Source organism: Cardiocondyla obscurior, linkage group LG04 (assembly GCF_019399895.1).
Source record: "Cardiocondyla obscurior isolate alpha-2009 linkage group LG04, Cobs3.1, whole genome shotgun sequence".
NCBI classification, from domain to species: domain Eukaryota; kingdom Metazoa; phylum Arthropoda; class Insecta; order Hymenoptera; family Formicidae; genus Cardiocondyla; species Cardiocondyla obscurior.
The window spans coordinates 9125567-9152889 of NC_091867.1; the positions used below are offsets into that span (position 1 = coordinate 9125567).

At 39.8% G+C, this 27323-nt stretch overlaps 7 protein-coding genes across 10 annotated transcripts in view; 3 read left to right on the forward strand and 4 right to left on the reverse strand.

The window, feature by feature from the left end:
• The first annotated feature begins 163 nt into the window (after positions 1 to 163).
• On the forward strand, positions 164 to 2860 carry Fzy (cell division cycle 20 protein fzy). Its single transcript, XM_070655629.1, has 8 exons — positions 164 to 372; positions 447 to 599; positions 738 to 874; positions 950 to 1041; positions 1145 to 1436; positions 1510 to 1807; positions 1924 to 2240; positions 2335 to 2860. The coding sequence occupies exons 2-8, from the start codon at positions 487 to 489 to the stop codon at positions 2661 to 2663; spliced, it is 1578 nt and encodes a 525-aa protein (XP_070511730.1). The 5' UTR covers positions 164 to 372; positions 447 to 486; the 3' UTR covers positions 2664 to 2860.
• A 256-nt stretch (positions 2861 to 3116) lies between these two features.
• On the forward strand, positions 3117 to 7400 carry In (protein inturned). The gene is made up of 11 exons (XM_070655578.1): positions 3117 to 3735; positions 3840 to 4140; positions 4208 to 4480; positions 4559 to 4615; positions 4697 to 4953; positions 5184 to 5273; positions 5358 to 5700; positions 5802 to 6127; positions 6190 to 6515; positions 6608 to 6774; positions 6876 to 7400. The coding sequence occupies exons 1-11, from the start codon at positions 3584 to 3586 to the stop codon at positions 7341 to 7343; spliced, it is 2760 nt and encodes a 919-aa protein (XP_070511679.1). The 5' UTR covers positions 3117 to 3583; the 3' UTR covers positions 7344 to 7400.
• Positions 7390 to 9027, reverse strand: LOC139102034 (F-box only protein 27). 3 transcript variants are annotated; one of them, XM_070655656.1, is made up of 4 exons: positions 8895 to 9027; positions 8064 to 8618; positions 7831 to 7974; positions 7390 to 7707 (listed from the first exon to the last, which is right to left on the reverse strand). In XM_070655656.1, the coding sequence occupies exons 2-4, from the start codon at positions 8616 to 8618 to the stop codon at positions 7696 to 7698; spliced, it is 711 nt and encodes a 236-aa protein (XP_070511757.1). In that variant the 5' UTR covers positions 8895 to 9027; the 3' UTR covers positions 7390 to 7695. The 3 variants fall into 3 exon arrangements, with proteins under 3 accessions (XP_070511757.1, XP_070511755.1, XP_070511756.1); XM_070655654.1 differs by having other exon boundaries at positions 7390 to 7733; XM_070655655.1 differs by lacking the exon at positions 8895 to 9027 and having other exon boundaries at positions 7390 to 7733; positions 8064 to 8804.
• Positions 9028 to 9311: 284 nt separating this feature from the next.
• On the reverse strand, positions 9312 to 10335 carry Rpl18a (ribosomal protein L18A). Its single transcript, XM_070655678.1, has 3 exons — positions 10274 to 10335; positions 9853 to 10032; positions 9312 to 9711 (listed from the first exon to the last, which is right to left on the reverse strand). The coding sequence occupies exons 1-3, from the start codon at positions 10289 to 10291 to the stop codon at positions 9376 to 9378; spliced, it is 534 nt and encodes a 177-aa protein (XP_070511779.1). The 5' UTR covers positions 10292 to 10335; the 3' UTR covers positions 9312 to 9375.
• A 227-nt stretch (positions 10336 to 10562) lies between these two features.
• Positions 10563 to 14637, reverse strand: LOC139102002 (IWS1-like protein). Its single transcript, XM_070655582.1, has 7 exons — positions 14134 to 14637; positions 13901 to 14033; positions 12220 to 13824; positions 11735 to 12095; positions 11355 to 11644; positions 11156 to 11267; positions 10563 to 11044 (listed from the first exon to the last, which is right to left on the reverse strand). The coding sequence occupies exons 1-7, from the start codon at positions 14144 to 14146 to the stop codon at positions 10922 to 10924; spliced, it is 2637 nt and encodes an 878-aa protein (XP_070511683.1). The 5' UTR covers positions 14147 to 14637; the 3' UTR covers positions 10563 to 10921.
• Positions 14638 to 14958: 321 nt separating this feature from the next.
• Meigo (Solute carrier family 35 member B1 homolog meigo) lies at positions 14959 to 16482 on the reverse strand. The gene is made up of 2 exons (XM_070655652.1): positions 15944 to 16482; positions 14959 to 15846 (listed from the first exon to the last, which is right to left on the reverse strand). The coding sequence occupies exons 1-2, from the start codon at positions 16322 to 16324 to the stop codon at positions 15271 to 15273; spliced, it is 957 nt and encodes a 318-aa protein (XP_070511753.1). The 5' UTR covers positions 16325 to 16482; the 3' UTR covers positions 14959 to 15270.
• A 204-nt stretch (positions 16483 to 16686) lies between these two features.
• The window catches only part of Src64b (Tyrosine-protein kinase Src64B), a 34354-nt gene continuing 23717 nt past the window's right edge, over positions 16687 to 27323 (forward strand). For both annotated transcript variants that reach the window (XM_070654800.1, XM_070654803.1), the window contains exon 1: positions 16687 to 17045. The gene's annotated coding sequence lies outside the window, so the exon portion shown is untranslated. The remainder of the gene's footprint in view (positions 17046 to 27323) is intronic.

A 27323-nucleotide genomic window follows, 5' to 3' on the forward strand; every position in this document is an offset into this window, starting at 1 on the left:
TTCTGTCCCTTTTGAACCATCAACGAGCATCGAAAGTACGTTCTTGTCGGCTGAATCAGTTCAAACCAATCGGGCGAATTATTATAAAAAAAAAAAAACGAACCTGAAGATCCGCCATCTTTGATTCCACCGGATCGCGCACGGCGACACCTGCTCAAGTCAAACAGAAAACACCCGGTGGTGGTTCAAAAGCCAACGGTCTTTTTAAATCTCCCCTTTGGCGTATTGCGATCATTTAAACCACGCTTTCGCCTCGCGAGAGATTCGCCCGACGTTGACACGCCGTTTGTGAGTGCTCCGAATCACGTTAAGCTCCGTTAAACTCAGCCAAACGTCAGCTGGACCTGGACCAACTAAATTGGCGTTTTAGTCGTTAGTATTCCAATCCTCTTTCGAAGCACGTCTTATGATCACGGTCTGCCTACGTTAATCTTAACACATTTTAGAACGTATCCGCGGCCGTATTCTTCGAGGACGCGCGTCGTTATGTCGCACCTGAGATATATGAGGGAACTCGACAACCTGACTCGCATGGACGATGCTATCAAAGGCGCCGTCCCTAGGTGGCAAAAGAAATGCATGGAGGCGTCAACGTTGAGGTAAGCGTCTGGAATGTCGGCGAGTATCTTACTACCGATTTTATTAATAACTTAATTCATGTGAATCAAAGCCTGTTCAAATTAGTCAGCTCCAACACATTAACTTTGCCTAACTCAAATTATTTTGCTTTATTTCAGTGGTAATATTAGTATGAATTCATCAAAGAAAGTTACAAACTGTTCGTTTGTAAGCAGCACTTCTGGGAAGACTCCAACAAAAAAGAATGATAGCAAGACTAAGAAGACTCCATCTAAATATACTAAGAAATCACCAAGTAAATTGCCTGATGTTTAACATAGTTAATTAATGTCTATATAAAACAAAATTTTGAATACTTTTCTTACTATAGGTCGAGCTACCACTCCAGCCAAAACACCTAACGGTGGTGATAGATTTATTCCATCAAGAGCCACAACTAATTTTGAATTAAGTCATTTCAAGGCAAGTATTTTTTTTTTTTATTTGGCTTTTTTAAATAAAAATTAAAGACTTTTATGTGTGTATAATTTTAGTGTATTTATATCTTTACGATTTTTTATTTTAGATTTTGCAGCAACAGAATGCCGAACAGGATAAAGATAAAATAGACAGATTGAGCCCTATGAAACGGGAAATGCAGCGCCTTATAGGAGAAAATCTTCACGGTGGTGATATAAATAACGCAAGGGTTTTATCTTATCAAATTAAAGCACCGGCGCCACCGGAGGGATATCAAAATCCTCTCAAAGTTTTGTACAGTCAAACTAAAACGCCAGCTAGCGTCAGAGCTTCGACAAGATACATACCGCAAGCTCCTGATAGGATATTAGATGCTCCTGAAATTATTGATGATTATTGTAAGCGACGTGCTTTTGTCTTTTTATTTACGAAAAATGTGAAAGAACGCGTTAATAAAAATAATTTTTACAGATCTAAACTTGGTGGATTGGTCAAACAATAATATTCTGGCTGTAGCACTTGGTGCTAACGTTTATCTATGGAACGCCGGAACTGGTACTATAGAACAATTGTTTGAATTAGAGGCAAACGATTATGTGTGCTCTGTTGCATGGATTCAGGAAGGTCCATATCTAGCAGTTGGCACTACAATAGGAAATACAGAATTGTGGGATTGCAGTCAAATGAAAAGAATGCGTATTATGGATGGGCATGCGGCTAGAGTCGGTTCTCTCGCTTGGAATTCTCATATATTATCAAGTGGTTGCAGGTAAAATAAATAACTAAAAATGAAACTGAAACTAAAGTATAAAACAAATTTAAAATTATAAAAAGTAATAAAAATTATTGAAAAAATAGGATTAACGTTATATAAATATTTTAAAGGTCTGGTAAAATTGTACATCACGACGTTAGAGAACGAAATCATTTAATCTCGACTCTAAATGCACACGCTCAAGAAGTGTGCGGTCTAAAATGGTCGCCCGACGGACAGTACCTAGCAAGTGGTGGCAACGATAATATGCTACAAATTTGGTCGTCGATCACCGGACAAAGACACTCTCAAACTCAACCTATTTATTCCTTCAACCAGCATCAGGCTGCTGTAAAAGCTCTTGCATGGTGCCCATGGCAAAACAATGTACTGGCAAGTGGTGGCGGTACAGCTGATCGAACCATTAGATTTTGGAATTGTAACATAGGCGAGTTTCCGAAAAGATAATTTGGAAATTATAATAAGATATATTAACTTTAACATTGTGAAAATAAAGATAATAATTTGATTGTTTGTTGCAGGTACTTGTTTGAATACAATTGACACGAAATCTCAGGTTTGCGCTTTATTGTGGTCCACAAATTACAAAGAGATTGTTTCTGGGCACGGATACGCGCAAAATCAGCTAACAATCTGGAAATACCCGGTAATGACAAAGCTCGCGGAACTTACCGGGCACACCAGTCGCGTTCTGCATTTAGCTATGTCTCCAGACGGAAGTACAGTGCTTAGCGCGGGAGCTGATGAAACGCTAAGGTTGTGGAAATGCTTTCAAGTAGACGTACATAAAAAGAAAGAATCTACTGATGTAAAATCCGTCGCATCCAGACTTAAACAATCGATTCGATAAAAATCAACGCATAATACAGTTGCTAATTTTTAGTATCTGCTTTTTTTTAATTTTATGCGGTCGATATATAACAAAAATAGAAAGGTATATAAATTATGTGACATGGTTGGATATTATCGAACGTAGAAACATTGACATATTGAATTGATTTACTAATTTATTCGATGGAAAAGTAAAAAAAAAAAAAAAATATAAAAGGGAAACATTTGATATAAAAAAATACGGAATTGTTCAGCATGCATGCGTGATTGATAGACAAAGTAGCTATAAGTATATATTATTAAATAATTTAAAGTACAAAAAAGCTTGTGCGTTAGCGAATTATGCATCTTTTGTTCACGGTAAATCGGACTTTAAATAAAATATTTTTTCAATAGCAATTATAAATGTAAGCGATAAATACATTTTTTTTATAGCAAATTGACAAAATTTATGTCATTTTTTGCAATAAACTTTTTATCTTGCTAATTTTTAGTGAAATTAATTTTTATTACATTATTTAAAAATTATGTGTGTATGTATCGTGCGTCTGATTCTTCACTTTCGGTTCCTCATACATATAAAAACCTTGCTAGACCTTTCAAGAATATGAGAGTAAAAAGACGAGTTGTCTGCGCCTCCCCACTCCCTTTCTTTCACAGGCAAGAAAACAAGTTTTATATCAGGTGCACCGCACAGGTGTGTTTGGTGAGTGAGTGATTTTCTATATTTTACTAATACTCGTTATATATCAAATAAATAAGTGTAAGTAATATAATACACATGATAAATTCTATAATTCAATGTATTAACGCAAGAAATGTTGTATTTATTTTAAATTTAATATTACAGTAATGTATATATGTTCTGATTTTCTTTATGAAATTATTTCAGAGCTGTGCTTCGTAAAATAAGAATATTTTTAACACAATTTGCGAAATATGAGCGAAACGGACAGCAAGAATGTTTTATTGAAGACTAAATGTAAACCCGATCAGCCGTATCCCGCGGATATCTGCAACGAAGATGATCACGATTGGTGGGCAAGTGACAGTGGTTCCAGTACAGGATCATATTACTCGGACACCAGCAGGTAAATTTAATCGAGTATGTTTAAAATGATATACGTATGTATATACATATATTGTATTTAAAAAAAACCATAATTTTTTTTTAATTAATTTAATATGAATACAGCTCTGTGGTTGAATGGGAAGCGGAAATTGGTCCCACTGGAGAAGTATTCTACATAGAATCTGTAGAGGATAGTTTGCTTGAGAATCCCACAGTTCCGAAGGAAAGAAGCGAAAGTCCTCAGCCTGAATTAACACGTCGGCGCAGCACAAGAGCTGGTAAACTATTTCGTCTTATTAGACGTAAAGAAAGCAAGCGTTGGAGCACGAGAAATAAAAGAATCAACAATAGCGCTACAGTGAATAATGCAGCTGCTCAGGAGAAAGGAGATGGAAGCAAAGAGGTCAAGTTTCAAGATTTTCAGGTATTGAAACGTTCGGTAAACTAGTCATTGTTAATGTTTTAAGAATAATTTTAAAGTAAATAATCAGGCAGGAGAAATTCGTGAAGTCACGTTGTGGGTTGATCCCGAAAAAAGACACAAGCTAGGACGGAGGGCAACATTATGCGAAGCATATTTCGGTATCACTCCGGGTGCATTTTCGGACAAAGTAAGAGTTATGGTAGCAGGATTTATACCCGACGGTGAAGCTATGAAGAACAGAAATATAAAAATTGGAGACTGGTTACGGAGCATCAATTCGAACAATGTCACTTTCCAAAATTTAGATCGGGTACTATCTGAAATCACCACACCGTCAAATGTAAGATTTTGTAAATTTAAATAATCAATTACAGTAATAAATCATTTATAATATTATATATATATATTATACTTTTAGGTAACATTAGAATTGCAAAGGGTAGCTGGAATTGATGTTACTGCAAAACTACCGAAGGTAAATAAACCACAAATAATTAGTTTTTCATATAAATTTGTTATATGTAAAATAGAACTTTTACAGATTGTATTTTTTTAGCAATCGATCTTAGCCCAACATTTGGTAAATAAGAAAAATAGTAATTTTTTAATGGACTCTCTATTAAGTTATCCATTGGGTGTAATATATTTAAAAACTTCGGATCTTTCGGAAATGGGACAAGAATTGCAAGGTGTGTTGTACACGTTTCCCCGATCCGAATCTAAAAACGTGCATTCATCACTGTGCATGACGCGGGGAGCTTTTATAACTCTCAATCATTTATTACCCAGCATAGTGGACTCGCAACCACTCAGGTATACTACATGTGTTTAATTATTGTTTTAAGGGTGTATACTTTTAACAAACGAAACCGAATAGCGAACGCAAACATTCATAAGAAAAATTACTATAAAAATTACACATTAACAATACATATCGCTGACGAATGTTCGTGGTCGCTGTGCTCGTTCACTAAATGTGCACACCTTAAAACATACTTATATTTATAAAATATATGTGTCTACATTTATGTATTTTTTTTTAGTACGACTATTTATATAGGCGAGGAAGAAATGCATATTGCATACACATCCCGCGACGATGAATTACTTTTAATAGGTTTACCTGGCAAATGGTAAATTTTATTTTTAAAAATATAGTGAATAAAATTAACGCAGCAATTAATTTAATATAAATTTCATGGATTGCTTCTTTTTAGTTGCACTTCTCAGGAAATTATCAAAATTACAGAAAATATCGTCAGAACGTTGGAATTTACCTACCAATCGTTAACAAAGTGCTTTACTTTTGTGGAAAATCAGTCCTCTTTAGATCACTTTTTCACATTAGTTATGCATAGACTAACGAATATCAAAGACTTTTACAAAGATGCCGACGTCAAAAATGATTTAGCAAGCCCACAAAATAATATTGAGAATATGGAGAATTATAAATTTAAAAGCGCTTTTTCAGTCGCAAATTTTATACAGCTACCAAGAGACGCGCAAATTCAAATAGACGCTGCTTTAAGCGAAATGGAAGCTATGGATTACAGAGACTGGGTATATTAATATTTAAATAAATTATATTTTAAATAATACGTAAAAAGATATTTATGTTACATTATAAATTTACGTATATTATATCTACCCGTATTTAATAGAATGAAGATCCTATGGATTGTCAAAGATTATATACTATATTAGGAAGCTGTATTTATCACAAATGTTATCTTCTGGGATCTCATTTGCCTCATGAAGATCTGATCGACGTACATTCGTTTCTGAGACATAATGGTCTGCTAAATCTCATGAATCAGGAGCAAGTAAAGTCCCTGGTTTTATGGAAAGAGATTTATCCGTCGTCTTGCAATCGCGGAAATGACAGCGGCCAATTATTAATACCTAATGGAAAATGGTTTTTATTGGTTGTTGGATATGGACATGATTTATTAGCGGTACTATTGGAATCCGGAGGATGCACTGCAAAGTGAGTATATTACTCCTAAAACTCGAATGTTATTTTCTATTAAAATTTTTTTATTTATTTAGGTATAACGAAGCGATAGGCCCGGATGTATTTTACGTGGAAGAAGCTCAAGAAACGTTGAAACACGTACAAAAAATCGGAGTGACAATCCTGGCTTCTAAATGGATTACATCGAATACTAGGCCGGAAGTGATTCCGTTTGAGGAACATACGACGACGAAAGCATCATCCAGCTTAACAGAAAATCTGTTTGGTTTGATAAAGTCGTCCGACGCGCAAACTGCGCCTAAGCAAAATGTCAATCCTGCTATTAACAAAAAGCCGCAGGAATTGCCTTCTATTTTAAAAAAACGTAGTCCTGAAGAAAGTCCTGCGATTTCGGGTTCTGGTAAGTTACAAAACCAATAATTCATACTACGCTGTATAAATTGTGTAATTATATTATTTCTCGTATCAATGTTATTTTATAATTATGTTTAGTATATTCCTTACAAACGTCTGAAGATTCACTGAGCCAAGGAACAGGTGGTATCAGCGAAATGAGCGACGAGGCAATGCCTATACTTGGAAGACGAGCAACCAGAGAGAAAATTAATTCGGCATCGAGATATTCTGACGACAGCGATTCAGATATAGATATATACAAGGTAATGCTCTCGCGTAATAATTCGAGAAAAAATACTTGGAAATAAAGCAAATGTTATAAATTAACATATTTGAATAATAATACGTCAACATATTCTTACAGAGTGATAGTAACGTTCTTACGATGGATATATCCAATATACGAGAGAACTTGTTAAATCAAGCGGAATATTTAATACCACAAAAGCTAACCGCTGGCGATAAAAATTATTTATATCATTACGTTCATTTGGATATGGTGGAAGGCATTATATTATCATCGATACCTATTCAAAATACATCGAAAGATAATAAGATTCTCGTAAATTTCAACAAATGTGTACACGTTATTCACCGACTGCTACGTAATACAGTGCGATTTAAGACGTTGAATCAAGATATAGATAAAACAGTGATTAATAGAAGTTTAATCGCTGTTAAAGAACACGGCGTATTATTTGAATGGGAAAATACGGCTTTTTGGGTAATCGGACGTCTTTATACAAATCCCCATCCGAAAGAATTATATGTGTGCCATCAAGACTCCGCGCCACAAAATCTAATTGAAATAGCTTTTCGATTACATTCGTAATACCGTGTCTGCGCGTAGATAATGAATGTAAGTTGATTTGAACAAATTTTTAATTACAAAATAATTTTTTATTAATATATATATACAACATTGTACATTAACAATCTTTAATAACTTATAGTTCTAAGCAAAAAAACTTATTTTATATAATTTCTTTACGTGATTATATATATTATTACGTATTATGTATTATTATGTACTTAACATTTCTCTGTGCAACAGTTGTATATATATTTATATATGTCTTATACTTTTTGGAATTTTTACAGAAACACTTGCCTTAGACATTTTACTACCGTAATGTCCTGCCCAAAATAATTTATCCTTTCCAACATGTTCGAATATGATAGTTCTAAGACCAGGTCTATAATTTTCAAATACATGTGAAACCTGTGCATAATAAAGCATGCAATAAAAAAAAAGAAAATACATGTATTCTATATTTAAAATTCTTATACAAAATTATAAGATATTTTACAAATTTTACCTTTAGCCACTGATTTTGTTTTTCTCCTTGCAGGTCATCTTTAAATTTATATTCGTATATCACTTTATTTTCATCATTAATTAATTTAACTAGCAGCAGATATTCTGCTGGACAGTCCCATCGACAGCTGTACCATTCACTTACCTAAAAAAAAAAAAAAAAGGTAATATATAATTTAATTAATAATACTTAATTTATACAATAACTTTTATCAAAAAGCTTGATAGAAGTACCACTATAGCTGGTTGATAAGTGTCCAGGATATACGGATGAATTCCTTCTTTTACCAAATTTATTCTTTGCACTTTGCAACAATATGAATAGGATGTTGTAAAACAAATCTGTTTGTTTTCGGTCGCTGGTTCGGTTTGTGGCAATTCCGGTACGCCGAGAGGTGGTTCCTCGACCGTCCAATGATCGCCACCTTCTTGAGTTATTTCCCAATATTTTAATTGTTCCTGGCCGGAATGATTTTTCACCAAATTCCGCTCGTACGGCTTTTTCGAGCACGCGAGATAAAGTGCGGGCCAGGGCAGCTTGTCGTCCCACGGGATGGGTTTACCTAGCGCCTGCTCGGTTTTCTTGTACCATACGGAAAACATCAGCATCTTCCAGCGTTTACATACCAACTGGCAGCTTAGCAAGGTCTTGCAATCGGCACGGCAGAAGATTTCTATTAGTATCTCGACCGGCAGGTACTTGTCGCAGAGCACCAGACCGTTGTCACCCTCGTCGTCGAACATCACGCGAGGGTTCGAGGTAGGCGTAGTGTTCGATTGCCCCATCATCTGTCAACGCATTTTTCACGTCACATCGGTATTATATTATTTCGACGCGAAGACGTCTGGTCGTCGAAGGTGTTCTTATTATCTAACGTTACGCCGTGATCGTTTCTGTGATCTTCTCACGTACATGACGCAAAAATTCACATTTGTCAACATGTAAACAGTCGACATCGGTGAACGACGAAAGCGGCATGGCGAGAAAGATTGTCGAATGTGTCATTCGAGTCGAGTTAAATATCGAAATGGCAAAAAGACGTGAGTAAATAATTGTTAACTTACTTGCGTTGCGTGGCCCTTTCTCAAAGCTTTTCAGGATTTTTCAGGATTTCCATACGATGCCGGATGACGCACGCCTAACTTTGAGTCATGAGCCGATGGGTGATTTGTGTGAAGTACGGAGATACAGACCGCTCTACGCCCGCGAATCCCGTATCGCGGTCTCGACACGTGACCGACGGATAATCACTCAAGTTTACGTCGTTCACGGTCTACATTCTAGATACGAGACGAAGCACATCACGACGAGCTAAAATTTCTTTAAAACTTATCGGCTTCTACAGCAAACGCACTTCGCTTCTTCCAAGCCAAGTTCTTTGTTCTCGAATTTATAAAAAAAAAAAAAAAAAAAAAACAACGAGCGCTTTTATCTCGTACCAGATGCAAGGGAGGGGAAATAAAAGTAAAACGATTAGACAGTTATGTCGAAAGTTCTTTTATCTTTTTAACAGAATACAATAGCGCCACGAAAACACCGTCCCGTTTAAAGGAAGTAGGTGCGCGGCTTCCTGACGCTGAACAGGGGCATACGATTCCTGTGGTGGATGCGCTTGGGCAATGGGAACTTGATCTTCGAGTCGTGGAACTGCTTCACCTGAGGCCTGCGGCAGTTAGCAGCCTTCACGACTTCCACCTTGATTATCTGTATGGAGTGAGCGCGAGCGCGATGACGGGCACCCATGTCCCTGTAACACTGAGTCACTGCTCCGCTGACAGAAAGGTCCCTGTATTCCCTGTACATGTTGTGTGTACCGGACCGGGAATCGTATCTCAGCCAGATTCCGAAGTTTTTGATTTTCATCGGCGTCTTCTCAGGGATCTGAAAAAATCAGTTGTAACTCAGCGCTGTTGAACACACAACGAATTGCAGCATTTTTTCTTTCTTTTTTTTTTTTTAATTTTTTTATGTCTAATAATTTCTTTTTGACAATATGTTTATTTTAAATTTCTAAACGAGTACCTGTTTAAGAGACACGATTTCTCCGGTGGACTTCTTGAACTTCTTCAGCTGGCGCAAGAAATACCAAAATCTGGACTTCGCCACGATAGCGTCCGGCGCGAATATCCTCATTTTGTACAACGGCGTTGTCTTTTCCTTCTCGGTGGGGAGCTTGCGCCCTATCACCTCGAATTCCTTCAGCTGTGAGAAAATAAGGAGATTATCGTTTCATTTTAATTCATTGTAAATTTACTGGGAATTGTGCCGACCATGCGTCGACGGTATGAGTTAAAGGTTATGTCGAGTCGTATATCGCAGAAGAGTTCTATTTCTTATTTTCCCGTCAAGTTTTATAGATATAATTGTTGCTTGGGATGAAAAGGAAAAGCTTGTAACGTCAATTTCGCTTAATCCTCGTGCGAAATTTATAAAAATTACTCACTTCACCCTTCGCCTTCATTGTATCGTACACCACGTTTGACGATAAACCGGAAAGGGACTGCTGCCATCTTGCACGACGGAAGTTTTGGTAAGTTACTTAATTCGTTTTGAAAATCGCGGTACCATTCATTTGGAGATATTAAAAAAAAAATATATATACATATATGTTAACATGAAATTACACATAAAATACTTTGTTAATAAATTTAACAATATGGTATAAATTTTTTCTTTTGGTTGCGTATGCTTAAAATGTTAATAATAATCTTTATGGAACAGATGCACACGAATTCGAAGACGTATTTTTATTTTATAATATTTAGTTCTATACAGAATATGTAAGGATACATCATTTAAAATTAATGATACTTAAATGTATACTTAATATTCTAAGTCATTAAAACTTATTAAATTTAATTGAAACCATCCGATTAAATCTACTTTAGATTATAATTTTTCTAAAAGAATTGCGTTTTTGCCACCGACTTGTGAAAAAACAATATGCGAAACATTTTTTTTTTTACTCGCAAATAAATAGGTATGCATATGTACATATCATACCAGTTGTCGGAAAAATAACGCAGAATACGTTTCGCTACACAGAATCACAAATCTTATATCAATTGTGTATAAAGCATAAAAGTGCATATTACAAAGACATCTTACGACCCTCTATAGATATATCTACTGCTCTTCTTGCCGACTTCATACGCTTACTATCCATATAATTTTTCATGTGTCTCTCGAATCGGCTCATTTGCTTTTTAGTGCTCTATCAGAATAAAAATTATTACAATTATTACAAGCATACAAAATTACATAAATTTTTTTAATAAAAAACTTAAGTGCTATAAATATATACAATATATAAACAAATACTTACCCTACTGATATCGACGTCTGATTTCCAATCGGGTCGTATGACATAATCTTTGTTCGATGGTCTCGGTACTCTTGCCCTTCCTACCCACCCAGGATCACCCGGTCTCAGTGGCCTGCAAGATTAAAAAGAAAAATATTTGTTTACGTAATATAAAAATAATTAATATCAATTAATAATTAACAACTATTAATGATCATACTTGGAATCTCCCTTCAAGGCCTTATTAATATCCTGCGATTTTTGGGAAGATCCGCCTTCTTCGATTTTTCTTCTCTTCTGAGGCGTCTGTTCGAGATCCCTCTGCATTCTCTCCTCTTTCGAGAGCGCCTTAAAATCTGCCGATAAATTAAAAATAGGTCGGGCCCATTCGTTGATTAATTTTCCTGCTCGTTCTTTATTTTCTTTCGTTTCTTTCGGATGTTTATAAAGATACATCACAGCCTTTCCAATACCAGATTGCTTCAGTGAGGCTTGATCAATTTTTGGGAACTATAAATAATATAATTAATTTATATATATAATTTAAGCATGCTTCTTTTTTTTTTATCAAACAAAAAGATTTCTCTCATATAAACTTACCTCCCATAATAATTTAAGAAGGTTGTCTCTGATTTTAAGAGACGGTAATGAACGATCGGGCATTGGTGCTAACCAGTCAGTAAGAACCGCCAGGACGTTATGTTCCAAGAAAGCTAATTGCAAATCATGTTTCTTAAGCTGCGATAAAACTTTTGACAACATAGAAATTTTATTTGTAGCAGGTCTATTTTGTTGATTCAACTTTCGATCTTCTTCAGCTGCAGCTTTCATGTCCGATAATAATTGTGCTATGATATCGTCGTTATCATTGATAATGCCAATGTCTTTTCGTTTGCGCCTACGAGATTGTTCCTCTTTTTTTCTCGCTAACATACGATCAAAATCAGACATCGAGTCATCCCTGAAAATAAATTAGATTCGACTTTTCTTATAATGTTAATAAATTTTACTGCACGTTTATATTTTATAATTTTCGCATACATTCTTATATCAGGTTTTACATAAATATTAAAATATATACTTACATTCCGCTACCAGTAATAATTCCGTCGTCAGAATCTTCTTCATTGTCTTGTTGTACATTAACAATTTCGCTTAATTGATTATTTTCTTCACCTTCTCCTTCCTTCTCTTCATCATCCTTCTTCTCGTTCTCATCTTCACGTTCAGAATCCGATAATTCATGCTTCGTTCGTATTTTTGCTTTTGTTTTATCAGTTTCATCTTCAGAATCCGATAGTACTCTACTTCGTTTTCTGACCACACCATCCGAATCTCTGCTAGGACTTCTGGATCTTCTGGATCCAGACCTTGATCTTGATCTTGATCGCGATCGTGAATGAGAACGTGAACGCGAGCCCGAATGCGAACGTGAACGCGAACGTGACTTCGATCTCGATTTCGATCTCGATCTGGACCTCGATCTTGATCTTGAACGCGAACCAGAACGTGACCTCGAACCAGATTTGGATCTCGAGCGAGATCGCGATCTTGATCTTGATACTGATTTTCTGGATCCTGAACGAGATCTTGATCGCGAGGCTCTTGAAACGGAACGAGATCTAGATTTGGATTTACTTGACCGCGAGGTGGATCTAGATCTTGAACGGGAATGTGCAGGAGATACAGAATTTTTACGCGAACCCGACACTGACCGCGACTTCTCTCTGGATCTAGATCTGGACTTCGATTTTCTGTCTACCGAATTTGAACGCGATCTAAGACGAGGACTTTTCTCTAAATCTGGAGAACCTTTCCTAGAGCTATTTACAGAGCGTGATCTTGACTGTCTGTCTCTTGCTGGAGATTGATTCGGCAATGCCGAAGGCGAACGCGAACCTTTCTTTGAACCGGATGGCGATCTTGATCTTGTGCGGAAAGATTTAGGAGTTCCCGACCGAGAACGTGAATGGATCGACGCTTTTGGAGAGCCCGAACGAGATCGGGAACGTGAATGGATCGACGCTTTTGGGGAGCCCGAACGAGATCGGGAACGTGAATGGATCGACGCTTTTGGGGAGCCCGAACGAGATCGAGAACGTGAATGGATCGACGCTTTTGGGGAGCCCGAACGAGATCGGGAACGTGAATGGATCGACGCTTTTGGGGAGCCCGAACGAGATCGGGAACGGGAACGTGAATGGATCGACGCTTTTGGAGAGCCCGAACGAGATCGGGAAATGGATCTTGAACGGGATCGCGATTTAGATATTGCACGGGGTGAAGGAGATTTAGGAGACGATTGGAAGTTTGCTTTCGGCGAGGCACATTTAGATGGAGTATCGTTTGGCTTCGGAGAATTCGATCTAGATCTAGAACGTGAATTATTTCTGGATGCATGAGAACTCTTGGATGACGAATGGGAAGAACTCCGGGATCTCGAATGTGATTTGATAGAGCGATGTGAATGGGCAGGTGATTGCGAGCCATCTCTTGCGCTTGCCTCTATACGTTCTGGAGATCGAGACTTAGAACGCGATCTAGATACACTTTTCTTGTTATTCAGTGGTGAGCCAGATCTGTTTGGTGAAGGTGATCTAGATGGTGATGTAGAGAAAGACTTTCTGGAACTTGCATTCGATCGAACAGAAGCTGGCGATTCATTTCGCCGCGGCGAGGATCGATTTGATCTGTAATATTCAAATTCAGTTAAAACAAAAGAATTTTAATTGGAAAAATACAAAATCAAACAATCTATCAATATACCTAGCAGGAGAAGATTTAGGACTAGCCGATCGCGATTTTGATCTGTTGTCTGTTGCATTGCTACCTGATTTTTGGGAATCTGGAGAATTGCTTCTCGATTTATCACGTTCTTCTTCTGAATCGCTTCTTTCATCTAAAGGTAAAAAGAATAATTTTTGCAGATATTTTATTTTTATATTGTTGAGTTAAAACTTAAATTTCATTAAAGTAATTATATAAATAATTATCTTTACCTTCGAAACCCATTGCATCTATCGTTAAATGCGAGTAAAATAGTAGTAATCCGGTGTTACGATAAAGTTATTAAATTCTTACGTCAATTAATCACACACTGATCAACGAACATAACCATCATTACTATTTTTAATTAATAACTTTTGTTCTTTTTCATAAGCAACGTGTGCTTCTCTTATATTTAAAACAAAACTCCGTATTTTTATCCATGTATCGTTTTCGGTTTTGTTTTTCTTTTCGAGCAATTACTTGTCGAAATATTAATGGTAAAATCTTGAGTTAACAGATATATGCTCGATGTACGTGAGGTATCACTACTTTTAATAACTAAAGCTTCGTTACGCTAATTGCACATTAACAATAAATTTCCTTGCAAAATAATCACTCAATAATGATTCTAAATCACGAGAAATCTCACGATTGAGCGTTCACTCGGCGATGTTCAATAAACCCGATAAATGATCGTGGTATTCTCGGTAGGAAAGTTAGGTGTGTAGGTATGCGGTGAATAATTATGGTATAAAGAGACTTCTACGATGAGCCAATCGTATTAGATTATTCTCTTAGGACTTTAATATAATTGGTCAGTTTCTAACTCTCCAACAAGAAGAGTGTAACTGCCACAAAGGCCCGCTGGCCGTACTGTGCCAGGGCACTATTGGCTGGAAAGCCGTGACGTATCGAAGTAGACTCGATGCTCACGACCAGCCAAGAAATCAGAAATATAAGTTTTCGACGGGTCGCCAAAATTGCTATTAGTGTGCTGCATCAGTCGTTGGAGCATATTTTTATACGATAAAAGGAACGAAAGAAACATACAAATATTTTATATAACATATATACATTTATATATATTATATACATATACATTTGCCGCCATTCAATATCTCTTATCCTCAATCTTGGCAAAATGTTACACAATTTTTCGTTTCTCGCTTGCGTTTTTTGTTTTATTTATTAAAAACTTTAATAAAAAAATAATCTTATATTTAATATAAATTTATAATTAGAATACTTACAATAACAATAATAATCGTAGCACGTTATAAACTGTTGTTTCAACAACGTAAAAAATTCTGGAAGTGTATATTTAAAAGATTATGTCACGGTGTGCATTTAAATGAATGCAAAGATAATTATTGTATTCTACTTTGCTGTATCTTAGTTCTGCCGTATATAGCATCTAAAAATAAACCTGAGAATACGATGATTGTACTTATCCATTGTCTAGGACAAAGATTATTACCAAAAATTAATATAGAACCTAAAATGGTAAAAAATTTTCTAGTGGTAGTTATAATTGAACATGGCAATGTGCCAAATTCCGCTACTGTTAGAAATATAAAAAACTGTCCAATTGCTCCAGCTATGGAAAATGTCGTTATTTGCCATATGGCAAAAGGATATTTCTGAAGAAAATGTATAAATTTAACAAGTTCTCCAGAAACGAGAATCACTATGCCGCTAAAGATAGCAGACCAGAGATTCATATTAAGCATCATGTGACCCGACTTTGAATTATGTTCAGCCTTCATTCGTTCTTGCACGGCGCCTGTCAATCCATCCATTGCTAGTGACAACAGCAACAATATTTCTCCTACCGATAATGATGATTTTACTTGGTTTTTAGAGACCTTACCATCCTTATACATAAACAATGCAACTCCAATAACGATCAAAAAAATAAATATGTACTTTTTAATTGGATAACTCTGTAAAAAGAAAAAGAATAATTAAAAAAAAATATTTTTTTTAATACATTTGATAAGCAAAGATTTGTCTTATAAAGTGTGTAGATTTATCATGTACCTTTTTTCCTAACAATACACCAAGAATCATTACGGGAATAGGCTTGACGGCTTTACCAATCACCTGTGTCGGATAACTGACGAACTGTAAAGCCATGTTACTGCATACCATGGCGAGAAAATATGTTAAGGCCGCCAGGAAATAATATAAAGTTCTCGTAGTATCTTCGCCTTGTTTCATCACAGTCATCAGGCTTATTTTGGCAAATACAAAATTAAGTGCGCACTGTACGAAGACCAGCGCGAACATGTAAGTGAAGTTTTCTCCATTGCCATATTGTCCACGAGTGATTTTTTCTTGTAATATACCGAAGTAAAAATAGCACACGAATATACCGGCCGCACATATAAACAGTTTAACATGTCTGTTAGTAATGGCCATGTTTTACAAATAATATTGTAAAACCACATCAAGCTCGGAGACGCAAAACTTTCAGGTGGCGGTGCACTTGGCCAGAATCAGCCAGAATTCAGCTAGCCACGTACGAAGGTGGAAGCATGTTCCAAGAAGAATCCCAATATTCCAATCTACACGAAAATTTATATGCCATAGTCATAGCCGTAATTCCGTTGTAGCTCTACAGTAGCATATTACGTGACCGTGCGCAAGACGGGCGTTGATTGGTCGAACGCGAGACGCTATTCCGTAATAGCGCCGCCAAGTGGCGCAACCGGCGGCTCAGTACGGCGTCTCGGTGCAGACCAGCGCAGACGCCCAGTTGCAGTTGAACGTCAGCCGGGCGCGCAGGAGCAATTGCAAGCGGCGCGAGCGCAGGTCGAGAGGTCGGTTCCTTTCTTCCCTCCTCCCCCCGGCCCTCCCCCGCGTCCGATAATGAACGGCGCGCGATAGCTGTCAGTCCGCGTTCTGTGGGTGCATCTCGTCGAGCGTCGTGTGCGCGCGCGATGCGCCGTGTGGTCGCCGGTTTCGTGCTCGCCGGAGAGACGTGTCGCTAGCGAGCGAACTCATCGGCGCCCTGGAGCCCCGCTGAGAGCTTCGCGGTCACCGTGGATTACCCGAAGGGGGTGGCACCAGCGGCTGACGACAGACGGCGGCGGAGACACGCGGTGGAGGAGCATCGAGCCAGCGAACGACGCGTCGAACGGTAAGCGAGCCTTTTCCGTATCTTTTTCTCACATGCATCTCGCGCACTGCATTACGGTCGCACGGGGCCGAACGGTCCCGAGGACTTTCGGGTTAGCCGCGAGCGAGCCGCCACCATAACAAACAAACGTAAATACGCCATTGACCTCGCTCGATGCGGCAACACGAGGCGCTCGGACGTTGCTTTAGGACTTGATGATCAATCGTGAGACGAGTCGCGAGCATAAGCGGCACCCGCGGTTAGTTAACATCCGTTGTTTTCGATCGCGGTCCAGCGAGATAGAGAAAGACGGGAAAAGAGCGTCTCGCTTGCATGGGGGCGTTACATTTACACGCGACGGGAGACATTGATCGTTGTTACTGTCACGTTATTGCCACGCTTGCGAGCAGATTACCAGCGCGATCGTCTCCGCGGCGTGGATCGACGGGCATTTTTCGGACGGTTCTTTAAGAACGCCCTGGGAGACTTTAATGCCCTCGGTATTCTTGTCCGTTTGGTCGACGAGTCGCTATATCGACGCTCGTATCTCGAACAAAGAGACTTACGCTAATAAAAATAATTATTATTAAGCACAACGTTTATCTCATAATTAAAATTCTTTTTTTCTTTTTTTCTTTCCTTTTTTCTTTTTTTTTTAATCAAAAATTATTTCGAGAGAGTTCTAAAATTATTACGCAAAATAAAATATCTAGTTGCTATGCTGAAATTAAATCTTTCAGCGTTCTTTGTTTTACATCGCTTATCTCTCGACCGCGTAAAAGTATTTTACAAGATGGCGTCAGAAACTTTGTTTACGTTAGAAGCGCAATGAATATTGTTGCATCGATTATTAGCCGCTTGGTCGTGTTTCGTGTAGTTATGAAATATCTTTGGCCGTCGATTAGTACCTCGCTCGTATCGGCGATATGTAGTATCGAACCATTTAGCATCGGTGGAAAACGGGAAGTAAGGACTCCTCCGAAGTAGCCTTTGTTTTCCCATCAGAAGGGCGTAACCGGCTAATCGCATCCGGTGATCCGTACCGAAACCTACCTCTGGAAAGGGTCGTTTTATCCGCCACACTCGTATCTGAGCCTGGCAGGGCTTTCTTGTACTGTGTTAACCGTAATTTATGTACGGCTCAAGCCGGGCGGTTCGCCGGGCATTTAATCGCGCAAATGGAGTATATATCGTAAGTGCCATTCGACACTTCTTCGATTAATTTTCCGAGAGACGTCGCAGGGCCTTGCGCAATATCGAGAAAAAAAAAAAAAAAACATAACGACGTATCCCTTATTCGAGCAACGGAATAATTTATACCTCGATTCGATTCGTGCGAGGTTACGAAAAATTTATCCATCAGACTCGGCAACGATAATTTTCCTACGCGCGACAAATAAGATTAGGTGGTAACCGAGAGTTACGGGAGTCGCGGTGCCCTAATCAGCCCTCGGACGCAAGGGGCGAGAATTGAATGTAACGAGCGCGGCGCGATCGAGGCTTAAATGCAGGTCTGATTTAAGTTTAACCACGGTAGAAGCCCTTGCAGGGTCGATTGGGCGACCGCGTGCTCGGCCAACCTCGGCTTAACCTTTAAATCACGTTGGCGGCGAGCTCTCTCGCCTTCCATCGGAAATTGCACGCGTCACTGTGCATCCTTGCGGGATAAATATCGCACGCGAGGAGAGAAAGAGCGTAACGAGAGGGCAGGGTGTCCGATGAGAGAGATTGGTGACCGGCCGAGACTTTTCCTAGAAGCCGCATTTTCACGCGGAGCTTCCCCAACGCGATAAACGCCGCGCAAACTTCTCGATCTTAATCTCGAACGAACCTTCGATTAACCGAATCCGGGTAATCTCTGTTAATTGAATTTGATTAACCTCCGCGAAAGTCGGCCCGAAGATCGCGCAGCCCGATACGCGTACAATTTCCACGCGTCTTAACTTTTAATTAGCTCTCTGTACTTTTAATTTATTTTACCTTCTTACGTGCGGCTGCACTTTACGCGGGAATTATACGTCGACAATTTTAATTAATATTTAACACGGCTTTTTGTAACGTTAATGATATACGTCGTGCGGGAATTATGCGCCCGGCAATTTTCATCGCCGAGCGTTGTCAATCGTTGCTTCTGCGTTTGTCTTGGAATTTTATTTTTTATTTTATTTTATTTTATTTTTTTTTTTTTATCGTTTGTATCTATAGAGACAAGGAGTACCAATCGTTATTGCAAAATTCCTGTTATAATCAATACGGTATAATATTCGCATCCGACGTTCTTTTCACGCGAGTGCTCGACCACACGTATATTGGCTCCCTTTTTCTCCTCTTTTTGATATGAGCTTTATTTTTTTTTTTTTCCCCGTGAACGCGTGCATGATCGTTTTGGTGAGAACACCTCGGCATGTGTTGCCGTAACAGTTGAATGGCTATTCCAATATTTTACACCGCACATCGTCCGTTATTATAGATACTTAAAGGCGTCAATAACGCCTAGCGAATCGCGCGCGGTTGAAATTATTTTCTTTCCGCGGGATATTCCTAGTTTTTCCTTTTTTTTTTCTTTTTATTTTTTTTTTTCCGTCACTACGCAAGTTAAGCGTTATTCGACAACGGCGGAACGTCAGTCCGTCGTCGCAAATAATGCCTCTGGAATTCGCAACGCGTTAACGGTGAAACTCCACCTGCTCTTCGGTCAATTCGCGTCGCGTGTTCCGCGGACGCTAATTACATCGTCTAAAACGGTATTTGCACTGGCAGCGAAATCACATTTATTCTCCGGCCTGTTTGTCCAACGGTAAATTGACTTCTCGCGGAGTCGTTTTGCCGGCTTTTCGTCGTTAACGCACGACGGCCGGGCAACGGCGGCTTTCACCTCGCACATCTCGTTCCGCGCAACGCGAGCGTTATCGTCTCGTATCGGATGCCATTGTATCGCGGCGAAGATTAATCGGAGGGTTGCGCGGCGCGGAGATAAATTCACTTCGAGACCGCGAGTCAATGAAAAGGGAAAGGATTAAATGGAAACGTCGGGATTAGCGATTTGCGTTACGCCATTTCTGCCTCTCTTCTCCGCTTCTTCGATTTTCTCGGATGTTTTTTTCTCCGTCTTATTTACTGAATTTTTTTTTCTTTGTACGAATGAAACCGCGATAATTAAGTAACGTTTAGAAATTATTCGCGGGGCCCGCGTCGTATTTTAGTTCGCCAGAGCAGGACGGAAGATCGGCCTCGCATAAAGGAATATTTTTAATTATAGTTATAAAGAAAGTGCCTTTTTAGCGCTTGCTTACGGGGCGCCGCGGTGCCTGAAAATAGATTTTCAAAGTAATTAAAAATTTCAATTTCAGTAATATACTTGCGCAAAGCATCACGACGTCGGCGTTAAGTAATTTTTGATTTTTGAAAGTGTATTACTGTGATTGCCACAAAGCCTGCTGTTACTGCCGTTGATACGTACATTTTTTTTTTTTTTTCCTTTTTCTTTTTATTCGAGATTGAAATTAAACGCCTTCGACCGTGTAATTGTACGAAAATGTAAATCTCTTCTTGCCGAGCGACGTACGAAATGAAATACAGCAAAACAGCTGTTCGCGTGAATGGGCCGCCTTATAAACCTGACGTTTTATGGAAGCGAGTTTTATTTACGCGAGACGACGGAAAAATGTGATTCCGCCTCTCCTCGCGTCGCTTCTTTCACTCGCGCTTTCGTCACACGTCTGGTGAGAAACGCGCAAATTTACGGTAATCGTACATCAGTCCGTGTATTTCGCACGGAATACGCCGAGTTACGATAAATCATCTCGCAATTCCAGCTGTCCGGCTTGGAAATTATTCGCGGCGCGATTTTTATCTCGCTCCTGTTCCGAGCCGCGTTTTCCCTCCCGCGCGCCCCTCTCGCTTTATATTTCTAATTTATAATCCACATAATCTGCAACGTGATTGTTTCGCGTGACTACTCGTGACTGACTTCTCTTCCGCCGTCTTAATCGGTCCGGTTGCATGCGAAAGGATTTCATTTCGGATTGATACGGCTCGTTCGCTTATTTATTAATGCCCGGCTGTTAATTGGGGGAAGTCGAGTGGCTCGAGTTTAGGAAGTGGCTTCGTAAAACGCGGAACATTTAGTTCCTCACGTTGGAAGGCTCTCGGTCCGGTGCGAACGTCATTCCGGAATCGGTCGCGTTACGGTATCTCGCGACAGTCCATGAGATAGTTTGGCATTTTTTTTTTTTTTTTTTTTTTTTTAATTTGGAGAAGTTCCTGCCGCATCGCAATTTTAGATAGAAAGCATTATTCATCCCGGGAAGATTCACGATTCCTCTGATCGTTCCGATGCTGACTATAACGAGATAATAGATATCCCGTCGGGTTGCGTTATTAGCATGCTGTCTCATCAGTCCTGATAGTCCCAGTGGGTTCTATTAATATCTCGCGATTGAAGGTCCAATGTCGCCGTGTGACTTTCCGAGTCAAAGACAGTGCCCTTTTAGTTTCGTAAACAATATTGGGTTAATTTTTATACCGACCCGAAAGGGGACGAACGTTTCTCTTTAATAATAGAATTGAGAATATATCACAAATTTTATTAAAAAAGAAAAAAAGAAAAAAAAAAATTTTTTAGATTTATTATAAAAATTTCTCTTCCGGTAATAAAATAATTGATTACGTATTAATTACATCGTGCTTGTCGCGTTATCTTGATAAAATTCGAAAAAAATTGCTAAATTTGCATCGCCATATTAAATATTAAAATTAATCGATCGTTCTGATTATTTGATATTGTTCATAATCAGAATATTCGTAATCAGAATATAATCGTTAATCAGAATACGCCTGTTAATGGAATATCAAATAACTTGTGCAAATTACGCGCAGTGTCACGAAATCATCTGTTGAATACGTAACTACTATTTCAATCGTCCCGAATTCAAGAATCCAATTTTCCTCCGCGCAATCTTTCGTCCAACGAAACCGTGATTCACGCGTGAAATATCAAGTACGTAGATCGTCGCGCTTTTTTTGTTTCGTTTCCCCCCTTTTTCGGATCTTTTCTCGTTTAAAATCGCGGAAAATCACGGTTTACTGAACGGGTGCGGTATGCGGGATTAAGATTTTTCCCTTTTTTTTTTTTTTTTTCTTCCACCCGGTTCTCACGGCTCTCCTTTGCAGTTCGGTCGAAAGCACCGTCAAAAGTCTGTAATCGTTTCTATATACCGTAAGATTCACTGCGAGACCCGGCGGCCACTTTTTCGTTTTCCCTTTGAAATAAAGGTGTTGCTTTTCATTTTTGTTTTACATTAACGTCGAAGGTGCGCGACGCCGGCGAGGATTTTCGTCGCACGTAAAAGTTTCAAGTAGCTCGCGTTTTGAATTCTCGATCGTGTATCCTCGAAGTAGGTTTCTTTTAAATTACCGCCGGGGCTTCTTTATTGATTTTTAAGTCAGACGTGGACGTAGCATTTGAATACATCCGGGTGTGCACGAAAATCGTGCACGAGGGGTGGGTGCTCCCCGTTCCCCGGTCTATTCCGCAATTTCTAGAAGTGGAGAATGATTGAAATCTGGTCTCGTCGGCGAACTCGCGGCGCCATGATATCTGTGTAGCGTACAACGCCGGCCCGTCCCCTCGTTAATGATTCAGCGCTAATGCTAACACATTCGATTCAGCGACGACAATGGAAATCGTGCACGCGGTCACGTCAGAGGCCCGGCTAAACGACCGGACTTTTATTTCGCGATCGGCATGAATATTAACCCGTTAAACCCGGTAATTCCATTTCGCCCATTGTTTTTCGGGGGGCTTTAAACAACGCAGCGACGTGAAACGGACATATGTCGTCACGCGACACGTCGATCGATCTTAATTCGGAGTCCCTTTTTTTTTCTCTCTTTTTTTTTTTTTTTTAGCATGTAATGGGCGTAAATTTTCGTGGTTTTAGCTCTTTTGTTAGATTAGGTTAATCGATGTTAGTCTACACGTTTGTATTTAGAGACTTTTAATTATTTTAATTATAGTTATTAGTGACAAATTAATCTAAAAGCTCGTTAGTTATTCATTTTTTATTATTTTGATAAAAAAATCTTTTGTCAAGACAGATATACTTTTTTTTTCTTTATTTTTTTTCTTTTTTCTTTTTCAAATGGGCTAAAAGGGAAACTTTAAACAAATTTATTTTACGTAATACAGTTTTCTGTATTACAAAAGAACGAAAGAAAACGACGAACCGCGACTTTATCTAAAAAGGGTGGCCCTTCTATTCGGATCGCTTACTCCCATCTTAAACGATGTTGAAAGCTCTGTGATCTTATTTCGGTTGTACAACTTCAAAGTGGTTAATGACCCAATTTGGCGAATAGCCCATGGTATTGTTACATGGTCCATTACTTGAAGAAAAATTTTGTTTAAATCTTCTCTGCGTGCGTATTTACATGCACTTAAAAAAAAAAAAAAAAAAAAAAAAATAAGGGAGTAGGACTTTAATTTCTCTATTAAAAGCAAATTAATTTCGTTAAACTTGTTGGTGTGCGTGAGCAACGTATATTTGTACTCCTCGGAACACATACATCGCGATGATCCGGTTGCGTGGGCTTTGTTTATCGTATTAGTTTGAATGTTGCATAAATTTGAACAACGGCCATAAACAATCTCCTCAACGATATGCATTTCCTTCCGGCAGCCAGGCAAACTCAGATCGACCCCCTTCGCGTTGTTATAGCAGCGCGATATCGACTTGCAAGCGGCATTTCGCGGCGTAAGAATGCTCTTTTATTTCCAACGTGCATAACATAAATTAATTCCGCCTTGCCCTCCGCGAGTGGGAAAAAGGGGGATTCTCAGGGAAATGCAGATTCGGGCGGCTTTCGCGTCTAGGCGTACCGCGGCGAGAGGCCGAAGGTGGTTCAGGTTCCTCTTTCTCCGTGGATCGTTCTTCCGAAGTGAGAGCAGAGGCTGAAAGGTTATTGCGCTCTCTCGGAGAGAAAGAGGGAACGGAAAAGAAGGAAATAAATGACCGAGTCGGGTGTTCGCCGGCCGGTCGGCCGACCGGCAGGCGACCAGGCGGGCCGGGGAGGAGGAGGGGGCGGGAGGGGAGGGCCGGGTGTCAGTCGCCGTGTGCGCAAATACGTTGCCGCCGCGTGTTCATTAAGTATACGCGGTAGAAAGCGTAGCGCCCGCGTATATGCACGCGCCCCCGGGTGAGTTAGGGGGGCCCTCGGACTCTTGCCGCCCCTCTGGCTCCCCCTCGCTCCCGCCGACCCCCCTCCCCCCTCTGGTTCCCCTCGCAGTCGCCTCCTGGCAACGTCCGCGCGCCACCATCGGGGTGGTTGTACTATTGATTTTTTCGCCCTGTTCCGTTGAATTATCGAGAGTCTCTCTCTTTTATGTGGGCGATCTCGTCGTCGGCAATGTGTGCGACCCCATGACAAAGACGGCGCGTGCACGACGCGGAGGCGCGGTTACGCGGCGATGTTCCACGGGGACGAATCGCGGTTAACGTGCGAGACGGCGCTTGAAGAGCCGAGCCCTTTGTTGGGATCCGCGACGAAAATCCTCGGAAAAAGTACTGGGGGGGAAAAAAGGAGGAGGAGGGAAAAGAAAATAAAAAAAGTTGATACGCCGTTCGCGAAGCGGCGCGATTAAGAGACTTCTCGTAATTTAGTTTTTCAACGGTGCGCAAACAACGCGTAAAGCTCTACCTATTTTCGAGGCGGCGTCGTTATTAGGATTTCAACTTGTAATTAACGACGCGTCTAATGTTGGCGAGTCAAGGGGGTTGCGGTGAACGATAACGTTCAACGGTAAAGATTCTTGCGGGGATTATCGTCTCAGATTTAACCCTTATATATTCAGGTAATGCAACCCTGTTGCTGCCTGCGTCAAGTTTAATCTTAGAACTTGCTCCCGCATTTAAATTAGATTTACCTTACCTTGAGATTTTGTATAATTAATTACAATACAAAATTAATCCCGCGTACGTGTTTATTAGTACAATTTTTTTTGTTTTTTTTTTAATATTTTTTTTTTTTTTTTTGAGAGGTGCAAATGTGATAGTTAATTAGAGAAATAATTTTCGAGATTTCGCGTTTGCTACGACGACCGCGATATTGTCCTGTAAGCGAAATGTAATCGGGTGTGCGTCGAACACGCTCATCGCGGAGAGAATAAATCTGGCGAATGATTGGAATTATGAGGGTGGATATTGCTTCGTGCACGTATCTCCTTCTCTCTCTCGCCTTCGGTCTTTCCGTGTTACGCTACTTATTCGTTGTTTCCCTCGATTTTAGCCCGTAACGAGGCGCGGCGCGCGGCGTTGCCTCCGCGAAATAATTGGACGCGAAATAATCACAGGCTTCGCCGAGTGAGAGATAGGAAAGGGACGCGCTATCAAATTGCCGTAGCGCCCCTCGGGGATTGATATCGTACGTGATCTTGATTCCCTCGTATCAGTTTAAAGTATTAATTGTCCAGTTTTAATGAGTTTTCTTTTGTTCCATTCCCCTCCACACCTTACATTTTTATTTACGGAACAACGCAAGTAGAAGTAAACAAGTACACGTGTTAACACTTAGAATTAAAACTAATTAAAGCAGATAAATTTGCGATTTACACCACTTTATAAATTTATCAATGCCTTTTCATAAAACAATCAACGTACATTATCTATCCATAAATATATCAAATTAAATTTTTAAAATATACGAGCGACGGAGGCGTGAAGAGAGCCGCGTGGCAGTCGCGCATTACCGCGGAGCCTTCAATTCCGTAACACTTAATCCCTTCACGTGAATATTCTTGATTGTAATCGGACAAGCGTTAAGGCCCGGGGATTTGCGAGGAGACTTCGTAGCGGCTTGGCACGACAATCGGGCGCGACGGCGTAACGACAACGGCAACGTAAAAGTAGCGCCGGGGACCAAGTTTAATCACGGTGGGCGAACAAAGAGGTGCCGCGCGATGGGACCACTTTCCAACTGTTAATGACGCAGCATTGAAGTACGGCGCGCGCAGTTTCCGGGTACGGTATTTGCGGTGCGTTTTGGATTAAGGGCGGAATGGAGGTACGGTACGCGGGCTGGCAAGTCGAAACGAGGTAAGCCCCGGCTCGAAGCGATCCGCGCCGCGCCGTGTCCCCTTTTAGATTATAACTGTATCTTTAATAATGGTCAGGAGAGGCGAATTCACTCGAGTTAGACTGCGACTTGTCGGCACGACGATTTTAAGCACATAATTTACGAGCCCTGGCTCCTTTCGCTTTAGCGGGAAGGGGGATCTTTTATTCAAAAGCTTCTTATTTATGAATTTGTTTTTTGAGCTGCGCTTCTTGTTCGCCGGCCGCGTTATTTTCCCAAATAATGCACTTAGACTCTCGTCTTCTTCTTTGAACGTTACTTCGAAACGATGTGCTGGATGTTTTGTACTCGGCGCTGGCACTTTGCGAGATGGAATCGTTTTATGATGTAAATTGTTTAAAAAAAGAAGGCAGGTAGAAATGATTGAGCGCTTGTTAGGGGTTGATTTCTCTTTGAGTGATTTATTTATTGGCTGAATTGATTGACTACGTAAGACGTATGGCACGCGAGATATATTTCTCTCTCTCTCTCTCTCTCTTTTTGTTGAGTGAAAAAATGCGTAAGCGGAACTGGAACGTCTCTTAACAATGCGAAGGACTCATCGGCATTCAATACACTTGCTTAGGCGCTCTTCACGAGCTTGAGGAACTGGCCTTATGTGAACATCGCGTTCATCGAACCGTACCGTGGTGACCTAGTATCGACTCCTAGACGTTGATACGAGGCGAAGTACATCTTACTTAGGAAAGGTCGCTGTCGCGTTATAAGAATCTTGAAAGTTTTCACAGGTATAAAATTCAAGATAAGAATTTTTTTTTTTTTAATATTTTCGATAGAATAATTTGATAACTACCGAGGTAAGGGCGTGTTAAAAAAAAAAAAAAAATTAATATATAGGTACACTTCGATCTATCGCGAATCTATATTTATGTGAATACGTCGCGATGTTCGTTGATTATAATTGCGCACTTGCAGTCTCCGTAATTATCTTAAAGGAATTAATATAATTAACTAATGCCCGAACGTAATAACGCGCTCGGAGCGCGCGCTCTGTGATCTTCCAAGTCCTTTTAAAAATGGGATAAAATTCAAGTGCGCCGATACTCGGTTTTTAAGACTCGCGAAGCTACGCAGAAGTCGTTGCGAGGTTGCCCGGAACAAGAATCAAGAGTCGATATCCGGTCTTGGGATGGATCGGCGCACTCGAGCGTGAAAGAAGGCAAGGGG

Coding starts and splice junctions, on each gene's coding strand:
- Fzy (XM_070655629.1), top strand. CDS start 487: ATGTCGCACCTGAGATATATGAGGGAACTCGACAACCTGACTCGCATG. Junction 1,808..1,923: donor ATATTATCAAGTGGTTGCAG/GTAAAATAAATA, acceptor AATATTTTAAAG/GTCTGGTAAAATTGTACATC. Junction 2,241..2,334: donor ATTTTGGAATTGTAACATAG/GCGAGTTTCCGA, acceptor TGTTTGTTGCAG/GTACTTGTTTGAATACAATT.
- In (XM_070655578.1), top strand. CDS start 3,584: ATGAGCGAAACGGACAGCAAGAATGTTTTATTGAAGACTAAATGTAAA. Junction 4,616..4,696: donor TTACTGCAAAACTACCGAAG/GTAAATAAACCA, acceptor GTATTTTTTTAG/CAATCGATCTTAGCCCAACA. Junction 5,274..5,357: donor ATAGGTTTACCTGGCAAATG/GTAAATTTTATT, acceptor GCTTCTTTTTAG/TTGCACTTCTCAGGAAATTA.
- LOC139102034 (XM_070655654.1), bottom strand. CDS start 8,618: ATGATGGGGCAATCGAACACTACGCCTACCTCGAACCCTCGCGTGATG. Junction 7,975..8,063: donor CTTATCAACCAGCTATAGTG/GTACTTCTATCA, acceptor TTTTTTTTTTAG/GTAAGTGAATGGTACAGCTG. Junction 7,734..7,830: donor AACAAAATCAGTGGCTAAAG/GTAAAATTTGTA, acceptor TATTATGCACAG/GTTTCACATGTATTTGAAAA.
- Rpl18a (XM_070655678.1), bottom strand. Junction 9,712..9,852: donor AAATCGTGTCTCTTAAACAG/GTACTCGTTTAG, acceptor TGATTTTTTCAG/ATCCCTGAGAAGACGCCGAT.
- LOC139102002 (XM_070655582.1), bottom strand. Junction 11,268..11,354: donor GCCTTGAAGGGAGATTCCAA/GTATGATCATTA, acceptor TTAATCTTGCAG/GCCACTGAGACCGGGTGATC. Junction 11,045..11,155: donor CAGACGTCGATATCAGTAGG/GTAAGTATTTGT, acceptor TTATTCTGATAG/AGCACTAAAAAGCAAATGAG.
- Meigo (XM_070655652.1), bottom strand. CDS start 16,324: ATGGCCATTACTAACAGACATGTTAAACTGTTTATATGTGCGGCCGGT. Junction 15,847..15,943: donor GTGTATTGTTAGGAAAAAAG/GTACATGATAAA, acceptor TTCTTTTTACAG/AGTTATCCAATTAAAAAGTA.